The following is a 12,728-nucleotide window of genomic DNA, read 5'->3' as shown; positions in this document are numbered from 1 at the left end:
CAGAGATTACATAAGTAAGCAAGTTAAACAAGTTCAACAGGTTCGAGTTGATCCTGAGTGTAAGTCAGGATTAAATTAAATTACACAGTAAGCTGGTTAACAGATTTTTACGCATTCTAGAGACTGTTAGCCAGGCTTGATACAGTGACATAGCCAGTTAAGTGACAAATGTTGTTTGAGTCTAGTTTTAAATTGACTTAAGGTGGAAAGTAAGGTAATATCAACTGGAAGAGAGTTCCAGGATCTACTTAAAGAGTTTGCAAAGAGAGAGTCACCGGCTGTGTTATTAATTTTGCTAGTCTGAATTAGTAGTTTGTTAGAGGATCGAAGCGGCCTAGGATTGTTATAGGGGGTGATAATATTTTTAAGTGCAGGAGTGTTGTTCGGATTATAGAGGATTTTATAGGCCATAATCAGTTGATTATACTGGATTAGGCTGGGTAGTTCAAGCCACCAAAGCTGATTTAGATTGATGCAATGATGTGTCCTAAATGGCAGCCCAGTGGCAAACCTGGCAATGTGGTTGTAGCAAATTGAGAGTTTAAGGACAGTCTTGTTTAAATTTGAGAGTAGAGGGGATGCATACAGAAGAGTTGAAAGAAGGTGAGAGCGAGCTATGGCAATTTTAGCTGGAGGGGTTAGGAAGGCTTTTATTCTGTAAAGTGACCCTAGTTTTTTATTGATGGTTTTGATAGTTTGGTTAACATGTAGGTCGAATTTTAGATTATTATCTATGATGACACCTAATAGTTTTGTAGAGGGGTCAGGGGAGATTATTGTGCCATCATTTGAATTTATGGTAAAGGTGAAAGCAGTAGACCTATGTGTTGGTGAAAATAAAAGCATTTTAGTTTTTTTGGGATTTAGGATCAGACAATGTTCAGAAAGCCAGTTTTCTATTGTATTAAAGGTGGGCTGTGTAGCTGACCATAACTCTATTGGAGATGTGGCCGAGCAAATCGGAGTAGAATCATCAGCATATTGGATACAGCTGACTTTTGGGATGACAGTATAAAGGTCATTAATGAAGATGGAGAACAGCAAATGTAGAGCCTTGTGGTACTCCAAAGGTGTTAGGTAGAAGGTTAGAGAGTTTGTTCTGCCAGAGGATAGCCTGCTGTCGACCATTCAGGTAGGATTGAAACCATTGAAGGGCTCTAGTATGTAGACAGAATGTTTGCAGGGTGTGGATTAAAAGTTAGTGATCAACCATAGCGAATGCCATGGAAAGATCCAAGAAGAGGGCTAAGGATATATAATTATTGTTGGGATTATGGTTTATGGTGTTGGTAAAGGCTAGGAGGGCTGAAGTAGTGCTGTGATGAGGACAAAAACCATGCTGAGTGTCTGCCATAAGGTGATTCTGGATTAGTTGGTGCATGAGTTGTCTGTGAATACATTTTTCCATAATCTTTGCAAGTGGAGAGAGTATAGCTATTGGCCTATAACTGTAGAATTCAGTGGAGCTGCCTCCTTTGTGAAGTAGGATTACATATAATATTTTCCAGATGGTGGGAATTTTAGCTTCTACTATGGTTCAATTGATTAGTATTGAGACGGGATAAGCAATAGCATCAGCTGATTTTTGTAGGTGCTCGGCAGGGAGTTGATCAGCAGAAAGTGTAGTGGGTTTTAATGTTTTGATCAAGGTATGGATAAGTGAAGTGGCGACTGGTTGGAAGCTGAATGCGGGTAGGTTTCTAGGGGTGCTACTTTCAGGACCAGGGGAGCTAGGAGGTAGTTGGCTAGCTAGGGCTTGAATTGTCTCAGTAAAGAATCAGTTAAAACAGTCAAACATCTTCAGGGGTTTTATCAATAGTAGCAGCAGGGATTGGGGTTGAAGTTTGTCCAGGATGTAGTAGATTATTTAAACCTGCCCAAAACTTCTGAGGGTTATTTTGATTTACTGTCTGTAAATTACAGTAGTATTGTTTTTTGTCTTGTAAAATGGATTTTTTAGTTTCGTTCCTGGATTGCCTGTATTTAATGTGATCTTGGGGGTCTTTAGAAGAACGCCATAAAGCTTTGTTTCTAAGGGTAATTTTTAGTTTAGACTCTCTTTAGAAAGCCATGGTGCAGTTTTTGCCTTTGTTCTCTTTGAGCGAACAGGTGCATGCAAATCAAGGATCTCAAGGAATTTGTTGTTAAAGTATGCTACTGCTTCCTCTAAGGGGAGGTGTTTTAGAATAGACCAATTACATGAGTTTAGTTCTTGTTGGAATTTGACAGGGTCAAAGTTTATATTGTTTCTAACCTTTCTGAGTAAGGGTTGTTGGGAATTAATGGCTTTGTGCTTAATTACATAGGTGAGAAGGTGATCGCTTAGGGAGGGTACCAGAGGTGTACAGTTGGGGGTGACTATTTATGAGTACCCAGTCAAGTATGCTTTCTTTTTGGTTGGGTTTACCTATCCTGGTAGGGGTGGATATGATTTGTTGATTGCAGGTTAATATGGGTGGTTGGGTATTCTGAGGAACAGGTGCCCCAGGTGACTTAACAAAGTCTCCAAGTAGTAGGGTTTCTTGGGGATAGTGACATGATAGCCAGTGCAGGATATCTTCAAGTGTAGATATATTGTTATCTGGGGGTATGTACATACAGATGATATTAGTGCATTTATTTTTATTAAGTTGCAATTTGGTGGCAAGAATCTCAGAGTTATTAATCTGAGGTGGTTGTATAACATCTATGGTGACATTCAACTCAGATTTATAGAGTACAGCTACCCCACCCCCCCTTCCTCGAAGCACAATCCAGCCTGTGTATGTTGTACCCAGGTGGTAACACTTCATTGTCTGTAGTGTTAGGTTTTAACCAGGTTTCAGATAAACAGAGAATGTCAGGGGAGTGGACATCCAGAAGTGCATGCAATCCATGTACCTTGTTATTAATGCTTCTAATATTGAGATGACAGACTAGGAGATAGTTAGTTGGTCTATTAATTGTAGGTTTGTAGCTTAGATTACAAGTAGAGGGAGTATGTGTATCTGAAGTGGGTGGGCCAGGGGTGGGGTGAATATCACCACCAAGTATTAGGTTAAGTCTATACTTGGTGATGAACTTAAGGAATTTGTTTATTAGTTTGTGGTAGTGTTTGGATCTAGAGCTAATGTGCTTGGGGTTGAGATATTGATAGACTGAACAAGATGTTGGATAGGACCTGGTACTGTAAGTATGGTTGAAGGTGGGAGGATTTACAGCCAGGGTGATAGTTTGGCCTTTTGGGACCTGAAATCCCATGAGAAACTGGTTTTCATACAAGGTAAGGAGGTATGGTGTGAACAAGAGGGGTAGTAAAGAGGAGCATATCATTATCTGTGATTCAGCTAGTGAGTTAAGGAACTGTTTTACATGGTGATGCAACACCAGTAGATAGAGTGGTGAGGTAAAGGTATTGGAAAGGGGATGGGAGAATGCCAGATGAAAGCTAATAAGTGCTATTAAAATGTAGGAGAAGAATGGGGTGGGAGGAATTATCCCAGATGAAAGCAGATAGGATCTAGAAAGTGGGGGAATGTCTATAGTACTATAAATTTAGAGGTACTGGGGGAAGGATGGAATTGGGGGCAGGGAGGAGAGCATGTCTTTCTTCATCTGTAAATGCACATTCTACTAGGGCAATTGTCTTCTCTGGTACCTTTTTCAAGGATTTGGATACCAATTCCATCCTTGAGGCTGCTACTTGGACCTTTCTTCTTACTTTCATCAAACATTACAAGCTGGATTTTATTTCCAGGGCCAGGGCAGGCTTTGCCAGGGCTGTCCTGCATGGGTTTGTAGAGGGCTCCTCTATGCCTTCCTCCTTCCAGGCTTTCTCTTAAAGCTTCCAATTTCTCTCATGTAAAGAGTATTGCAACAGGGATATGGAAGGACATAGTACAGTTGTGTAAAATATTACCATAACAGTAAACAACCTTCTCTTCACTGATGCAGTATTTGGTCCCTCTTCCTTTCCCTCTCTGTTCTAGCTCTTGTCCTGTATTTTTGTTACCCTCTTGGCCAAGGGGTCCTTATTCCTTTCCTTCTGCCCTTTTTTACTTCTGGATGTGCACTTTCTCCTTTGTCCCTGAGGGTATTCTGTTCCGTATGGGGCTTTTCACTTCTGAGTGTTTGCATCCATACATCACCTTTGTACCGTATACCTTGTGTAGGGAGCATACATGTGACATTATACACAGCATCACAGCCTGTGCTTTGAGCATTGCACAAAGTCATATAGAAAAGAGGAGTACTGAGCGTCAGGAGAATACAAAGCTTTGGTAGGGAATGGTGACATAGATGTATGCAGGGAGTGTACATGTAACAATCTATCGGAGTGTTTACGTTCCACATTGTGATGCACCAGAAGGAGAGAGCTGTATACTAGAGTGGGCTGACAGTTACTCATGGTACCACAGTACAAGCAGAAAATGATTGATTTCAACAATTGGCTAAGTCTCTGGTGTCATCTAAGGGGATCCAGTATCTGCCTAGGATGACATGATTGACAGACCTCGATGCTTTGCCAGAGATGGCCTGCATCTGTCACCCCTGGGCATCTGGATACTGGCCAAGGCTCTTTCCACCCTTATAGTGCCTTTTTAGGCGGTGTTCCAAAGACCAAATTACCACCATAACAGCTACAAACAAATGCAATCTTAGGGTCATGCTGCTCAACGCTAGAAGTCTAAATCTCAAAATCCACTCACGCAAAGCACTCCTTAAAGTGGAGAACATCGACATTTGTGCTGTAACAGAGACCTGGTTCAAGGCAGCAGAAAGCACCCCTGCACTACCAGGCTATTACTCATTCCACAAATTTCGGCCCCAGAACTTGGACTGAAGCTCCAAAGTTGGCGGTGGTTCCATATTCATAAAGGATGCACATACCATCAGACTAGTAGCCCAGCATAATGCATCTGAGATACTTCAGGTGCAGCTAACATTGGGTAAGACAGCGATTCAGGTCGTAACCTGCTTATAGGTCCCCGACCATGTCCCAAGACTCACACTCCACATTCCTAAGCACCCTGGAGAATATTAAGGTCCAACCTAACACTCATACTGGGCGACTTCAACTACCCCTACATTAACTGGGAAAACTACTCATGTACCAATACACTTGCCCAACACTTTCTGGAATTCATTAATTCCAATGTCCTGGACCAGCTCGTAACTTACCCCCAGTAGAGGTAGCAGCATCCCTTGACCTAGTCATTACTAACCTGGGCGACCGTTGCTGTACACCAATAGTCAACTCCTCCCTGGTTAGATCCGAACACAAACTAATCACCTTGGAAATCCACATCCCCCCCCCACAAAGGTAACCACCTTGAAAAACTTCTCCAAAGCTAACTTTGGGCTCGTAAAAATAGAGGTGGATAACCTCACGGCACCCAAGCAAATGGAGAATAGTTGCATGACTGCCAAATCATACACCAATGCACTGTATGAACACATACACAAATGCGTGGATGTTGCCATACCCAATAGAACCAAGATGCTCTCCTCAAAAAAAACAAAAAAGGAATCCAATCTGGTGGTCCCCTGCCATAAACAAACTCTACAACAGGAGGAGGAAAAACTCCCTTATCAGCCTTAACAAAAGGTTGAGATCCCTCATCAAATCCTCTGAATCTAGCTTTGAAAACAGAATTGCAGCAGATAGTAAAGACTACTACAAGGCCTTCTATAGTTATGTAAAGAATCTCCACGGCAATACCCAGATTTGCTCTGAGCTACTGCACAATGGTATCTACTATACCAAGCCAACAGATGTTGCCAATGTACTGGCCGATAGATTCATTGCCAACTTTACCCCCCCAAAGGACCAGTCACAATACCAGTAGATTGCCAGGCACCCAGTATTACTGCTGCACAGGTTAAAACGGGTCTATATTAGAAGACCGAATGTTTAGGGAATAGAAAACCTAAACATCGATCTTCTAATATCGAACCGCACAATGTTGAACATCCCAGGGAAACACGTCCCTCGGCCACAAGACAAAAAACATTACTTTACATCTAAATTAAGTGGGGGGCTGTGCCCCCCACACATCCCCAACTAAATATACCAATTTCGAGATCGCTCAACAGTAGGGAAGTAGCAAACTTTGGTGAATGGCCAAGGGAAATCTTTCCCTGCATTAAATCGGCCGTTTGCCATTTTTTGCTTTCGATATTAGAAGATCGATGTTTAGTTGATCAGCCACCTAAACATTTGGTCTTCTAATATACACCTGGTTAAAACAGCACTGTCCAAGGCCAAGAATACAGCCTCTATGGGACCTGACAATATCCCCAGCTGTCTTCTACATGAACTACAGAGTGAACTGGCACCTTACTTGTGTACCCTGTCCAATTACAGCCTCACCTCAGGCTATGTCCCTACTGAATAGCGCCCTGCTACAGTCATCCCTCTCCACAAGGGAGGAGTGACTACAGACCCCGGGAATTATTGCCCCATTAGCTTGACATGCCAAGCTGTGGAATGCATCATCATGGACCTAATAAACAAGGATATAGTGAATCTCCAAACTCTGGATCCTACACAGTTTGGTTTTGTGAAGGGTAGATCATGCCTCTTTGAGTCAATCACCAGAGCTATGGATGAAGGCAAGGTGGTTCATAGAGCCTACCTTGATCTGGCCAAGGCCTTTGATGCCATTCCCCACTCGGAAATCATAGAAAAACTCACTAAGCTAGGCATCAACCCCTATATCACTAGGTGGGTTGCAAACTGGCTCACAGATAGAACTCGCAGTGTGAAAGTAGCTGACTCCAAGTCAAACTGTCGACCAGTCACGAGTGGAGTCCCACAGGGTTCGGTCCTGGGTCCTCTCCTGTTTGGTATCTGCTTCTCTGAAGTCCAGGCCAACACGAAGGGAATCTAGCTGACCAAGTTCGCAGACAATTGCAAGTTTGGAGCTATTATTAACTCCCCAAGTGATGTTGACATCCAACAGAAAGGCCTTAATGAGACCAACGACTGGTGTCAGAACCTTGCCCTTAAGCTCAATGCCAAAAATGTGTCGTTTTCCCCCTTGGGAAAAACCTGCTTCCCTTGAATTACCACATAGATGGTAGTCCACTGAACACAGAAGGCATTATAAGAGATGTAGGAACACAGGTTGACAGCTACCTCTCTTTTGACTACCACATTGCCACTGTGGTCAGAAAGTCCTTCTGTGTGGCACCTCATTACTAAGGGTTTTGCATCCAGGAAGAAAGAGGTCATTGTCTCCCTCTACTCTTCCCACATTAGGCCAATCATAGAGTACAGTGCCCATTTGGCATGTACCTCACTAGGCACCTGCAACAACTGGAGAGCCCACAGAAGTACCTCCCAAAGAGGATCCTAGGCCTTAAACACTTGTCCTATATGGGCAGACTCAAAAAACTCCAGCTATTCTCTGTCTCATATCACCTACTTAGAGGCGATCTCTGCTTGACTTAAAAAGCCATGTCTGACCCAGCTCAGAAATGCTACATCTAAAGAAATCCCAATCCCTCCACACCACATGCTCCAAAGACCTCAACCTCATTACCACAATCAACAGAACATGCTGGAGGAACTGGTTCATAACCCTGAGACTGCCCATGCTATGGAATAGACTTCCCATACATGTCAAGCAGAGCACCTCACTGGCCTTCTTCAAGAGAAATCTTAATGAGTGGATGGAAAATAGAAGATTCACCCCAGGGATCACTTCAGTGACTCTCCTCGACAGAGGCACTAAGAATTAATGGGTGGCATGATGCCAGGGTAATCCTAAGGGCTAGGCTTGTAAAGGCTCCAGGACCATTAGCCTAGTACACACCTATGAACCTATGAGTGTTAAGCTCAGTTAATACAGTAGCTGAACTTCATTTGAATGAATACAGATTTCTGTGCAAGTTCTCTGCTGCATTTCTTTAGGGCTCTTTGGTCTCCTAGTGGTGTCACTGTTCTTTTACTTGACAAAACCCTTTTGGGCTTTAATGAATAAGTACAGCATGCTTGCTTATTGGTGCAACTGTGAAGCACTTGTATTGCAGGTTAAGTCTTACTCTGCTGTAATTGTGGTAAATCTTTGTGGGAGACTAGCACAGGGAGGGACAATAGTAGCCAGAGATGCAGGCTTGCTCATCTTGTGATGAGGGCTGGGTGGAGTTCCATAAGAAGAACTCTACGTGGAGAACAGGCCCAGGATCACAACTGGTGTAGTAAGTATGTGAGTGTGAGGGAAATGTGAGGCTTAAGGAATGCACACGTTCACTACAGATCTGAGTGAGCAGAAGCACACACTCACAAAGTTCCAGCTTTACAGATATAGTACAGTATTTTTTGCCATGGCAGGTGGGTGGGGGCATTTGGGCTATTTCTAAAATTTCCTAATCTCCACTGAAGGTGCGCTGCAGTCTGTGGTTTTGTCCTACGTCTTTCTTTATCCTAAGACATGAGGTTGCGGGAGAAGTAAAGAAATGAGTGGTGTACTGAAAGGTGGGGCTTAATGGTCAGTGTGGGAAGGTGAGAGTGAGAGTGAGAGTCATTCTGTATTGTATCTATTTATTAATGCTTTTACTTATGTAAGTTCATACAACAAATTCACCTCAGCTCTTTTTGGTTATTTTATCATCTTTAGCAGAAGCGCTTGCCGCATCAGCTATTTCTGAAACTGTTGCACTTGCTGGAATTTTTGTTGGCATTCTTTGGGATGCTGTTTCTTTTCAGTGTGTGTGTAGGCTGTTGCTAGAAATGAAGAGTTACAAGAAAGCTGTCAATGTGTTGTTGACATCAGTCTCTGCTGCATCCCTTGTAGCCAGAAGACCGTTGGTAGCTTAGCCCTTTGTAACTAAATCCTAATAAGAGAAGCTGCTGCTTCTTGATTCTTGTTGCTGAAGCACCAAGCACTCCCTCAAGGAGTACACTACACCCCTCCCCCCCAAAAAATATATTTTTTGTGATTAGCAGTGATGACATATTATCACCTCATGTCTTGGACTTTTGTGTAGACTGGTACTTTGTATTTAGTCACTAGGTTTTTGTGCTTATTTCCGAACTGTCTCAAATTGTTTCGGGAATATTGTTGTGCTTTGGACTTTTGACACTTCTACTTAACTTGCAGTGAGATTACCTGCTAGTCAGTTGGGACCAAGACTGTGGTTTGTACTGAGTCCTTTACAGCAGTGTTCTTCTCTGGCTGTAAATGGCTAACAGTTTGGTAGCTTAATTGCAGATTATTGGGTCAACCATACTAAGTGCTCTGGTGAACATTAGTATTTTTCTTGACATAATTAGTAGGATTGTATGAACTGTGAAGCCTCACTGAAGGCTTGTTAGCCTCTTACATGTAGCACAGACTGCCCTGTTATGTCGGTAGTGTTTCTGGTCTGTACTTACAAGTAAAGTTTTTTAGATTAGAAAGTATTTAATCTGGATCACTGATGTTGTAGAATTTTATTCCCTTAATTTGTAAACCAGGCATTAATTCATGACTTTTTTAGTTTTAATTAAAAGTTATGTGCCTGTGCAAGATCCTGCTTTGTTTGTACTAAATCTGCCATCTCTCTGTCTTTTGTTAAATGCTGTGCTTTTTTAGTGCTTGATTATCTTATTTTATTTGCAGCTGTCGAGCGCATGTTTTGGCAAGCATTTTTTTTTTTCTAATTTGGATTATCTGTCCTTTCCTGATTACATTTTTACAGTTGTTACTTCTGTAGTTTTCAGAGTTTCTTGGACTGAATGATGTATAAATATGCTGTCTGTTTTTACTTCTGATTATTTCCTTAACTGTCTCAAAGTTCAGGCTCTTTGAATGATGTGAGATGTTCACTTTCCTCTGAAATAATTACTGTGTATTTTTATTCAGACTTGAGGGATGCAAGTTCTTTTCTGTGCTCTGAAATAAATAAGTAATAACTCCATTGTACTTTATTCAGAAACTTATAGCATATGGACACATCACCGGTAATGCACCAGACAGTGCAGTCCCTGGCAAACGCCTCATTGACAGGATTATTGAAACAGTCTGCAACTGCTTTCAGGGACCCATGACAGATGAAGGAGTCCAATTACAGATCATTAAGGTAAGAAGAAAGTCTTGATACACTGCAAAGTTTTACAAAGTTTTAAATTTAAGGTTTTTGTAGAAATGTTTTGCTATTCTTTTTTGTGTGTTGTCTTTTATTTTTCATTAACAGTGCTTGTTCGCCTGTTGTAATCATATGCTGGCCACTTTTGGTTCTTCCTGTGTCAATTGTTTGTGTTGATGTGTGTCAACTCTGTCAACTTAGTGAAGTTCATCAAGCCAAAGATCTTTTAAAAGGGGTAGTGTTTCTGTAGGGGATGTTCTCTGGCTTTTCACATTTCAGTATTGCGAAGTGTCATTATCTAGAATATTTATTGTGTTCATCTGTTATACTTAAATATATTTGACCTCTAGGCTGACTGTTCAAAGTAATGAGTCAGGACCATTGAGATGTTTAACAGATTGTCGTTTAACTTTAACAGATTGTCTTATAAAAATCTATTGAACTATCACCACTTACTGGAAATGTGCTTGGCAGAATTACTGAGTAAAGAAGACCCTGTTGAGTATGACTTTAGTGTGGCACTGTGAAGAGACATGAGAGGTGTGGAATAAATGGAGGTTTGGGCCACCGGTGACATACCGCCACTCATTTTACTGTATTTTCTAACTTATCGAGTGAGCTGGAGGGGTGAGTCCTGCCAGTGCTGGGGTTGAAGTGCTACCCACTCCAGGGAGATTGTCTAGTGGGGAGTTGAAATGGGGTGCCACACCTATCGATTATTAACATGAGTGTCTTAGGTCAAGTTCAAGGAGAGTATAAACATTCTGTCAAGCAGAAGGGAAACATTTTTTCTTGTTTTTTAACTTTGAATACAGGCCATGAAACCTGATTTTTTCTTTAAGTATGAGGGTTCTACAAGTTAATACAGAAATATCTTTGGGTGATTAGGAGGATAACCTGGAATTTTCATGAAAACACTTATACCAGAAGACAGCTGTGTTGGTTTGAAGTTTGAATACTGCTGTTTGAATGGCTTAGAAGTGGAGACTTATTTTTTTTGTAAGGAAACTTAGCATGTTGATACAGATATATTTTATTCTACTCACTTCATACCTTGTTGCACTTGTACACACATAGCTCCGCATTATGAATGTTTTAGTTATTATTTTCCTGAACGTGAATTGTTTGCTCTGCAGAGCAAAACCAAAGTGCTGTGTTGTGGCACCTAAATTTTGTGACATTTGTGTGATGTCATTGAGCTGCAGTTTTTTTTTGTCATAAGGGTACGTGATGCTCCTTTAGGTATGTGTAGCTGACTGCACCCATTAATGCATCTGTTTTTATTAACTGTTTTATCCAGTTAATAGTTATGGTGGCAGTATGTCCGTGTAAATGCTTTCCTGACAAATGGTGGGTGTTAGGCAGAAGCTTTCCACCACCAGTTTACCAGCCAGTTTGTAACAAGGCAGATTTACTCACACACCCACATACTTAGAGACATTTTAGTGTAGACAATATCCTTGCCTGGGTGTATATGGAATGTGGAATACAACTAAAGGTTCCATTGAAACTGTATGAATATGGGGAGAGCACGGAGGCTGCACGCACACAGTGTCTCATCTGAGAATTGAGCCAGACATCCAAGCATTGATTTTGCAGACCACATGCTGTACCACTGTGATCCTTTGTACAGTACGCAAGTAATATTGGCATGTTATCAGAGCAGCCAGTATTTCTCTTGTGCTGGCAATTATAGCATTACCAGTAGCATAATTTTACTAAAAGCCTGGTTCATTTGAGCATGGTTGTATAAGTGCATTGTAGTGATTGTTCGATTTATTTTTGTGCCTCTCGTCCTTTTTTATAGGCTTTGTTGACTGCAGTGACAGCTCCCCACATAGAGATACATGAAGGCACCATTTTGCAGACTGTCAGGACCTGTTACAATATCTACTTAGCCAGTAAGAATCTCATCAACCAAACAACAGCGAAAGCTACCCTCACACAAATGCTGAATGTCATATTTAACCGCATGGAGAACCAGGCAGTGAGTGTTATCTGTCTCTATGTCTTTCAGTAGAACTGTCTTAGACTTCATAAATTATAATTTAATTTAAATTTTACTTGTTTGCTTTGCCATGAAAGCAGTTTTTGCGCATTAGGTAATGCAGAAGTGTATGTTAACGGAGTTCATTTAATATACAGATCTTTCTTGCTTATTTAAAGTAGCTTCTCACCTTTTCTGTGGAAGAATTGGAGCGTACATTAGCACTACCTTTTCATTTTCCTGACAGGATATTTGGTCATCTTTGGTTCTGTCAGTAATGTAAAGTCTTGTTCTTCATCCTGCTCACAGTTCATTAGAAGGGTTAGTAACACAAAGCAGTCTGCAGGTCTCGGACTTCAGGCAACCTTTTGTCGCACTTCTAGTACCACTTTTGACACTGTAATAAAACAGCCAGCACCTGATTTTATGCACAGCATCATTTTTCTTCTTTTTACAGTCTTTTGTCCCTCCATGCCTGCCAAGCAGTTTTGAGCCCATTCTTTTCTCCACTCTTTTGCGGAGACTCCAGTATGTGGCAAGATCTGACAAAAGAGAGCCATCATCCAGGCATCCATGAAGGTGTTTGTGCCCTTGCTTGCATATAGCATTATGCATAGTGAGAGCATTTTTAATTGAGTGCTAACCCTACCCGTGGTGGCTGACCTGGGCCTTGGTGTCACTGCAGTGT

General features: G+C 41.6%; 1 protein-coding gene across 1 annotated transcript in view; it reads left to right on the top strand.

The window, feature by feature from the left end:
- ARFGEF2 (ADP ribosylation factor guanine nucleotide exchange factor 2) overlaps positions 1-12,728 on the top strand; it is a 2,483,667-nt gene that overhangs the window by 367,605 nt on the left and 2,103,334 nt on the right. The window contains exons 4-5 of the mRNA XM_044089932.1: positions 9,901-10,047; positions 11,861-12,040. Of these exons, the coding sequence (XP_043945867.1) occupies positions 9,901-10,047; positions 11,861-12,040 (327 nt within the window). The remainder of the gene's footprint in view (positions 1-9,900; positions 10,048-11,860; positions 12,041-12,728) is intronic.

This window comes from Protopterus annectens, chromosome 12.part0, assembly GCF_019279795.1.
Source record: "Protopterus annectens isolate FY-2018-M chromosome 12.part0, PAN1.0, whole genome shotgun sequence".
Classification (NCBI taxonomy): Eukaryota; Metazoa; Chordata; order Ceratodontiformes; family Protopteridae; genus Protopterus; species Protopterus annectens.
This window is presented reverse-complemented; position numbering and strand designations above follow the sequence as displayed.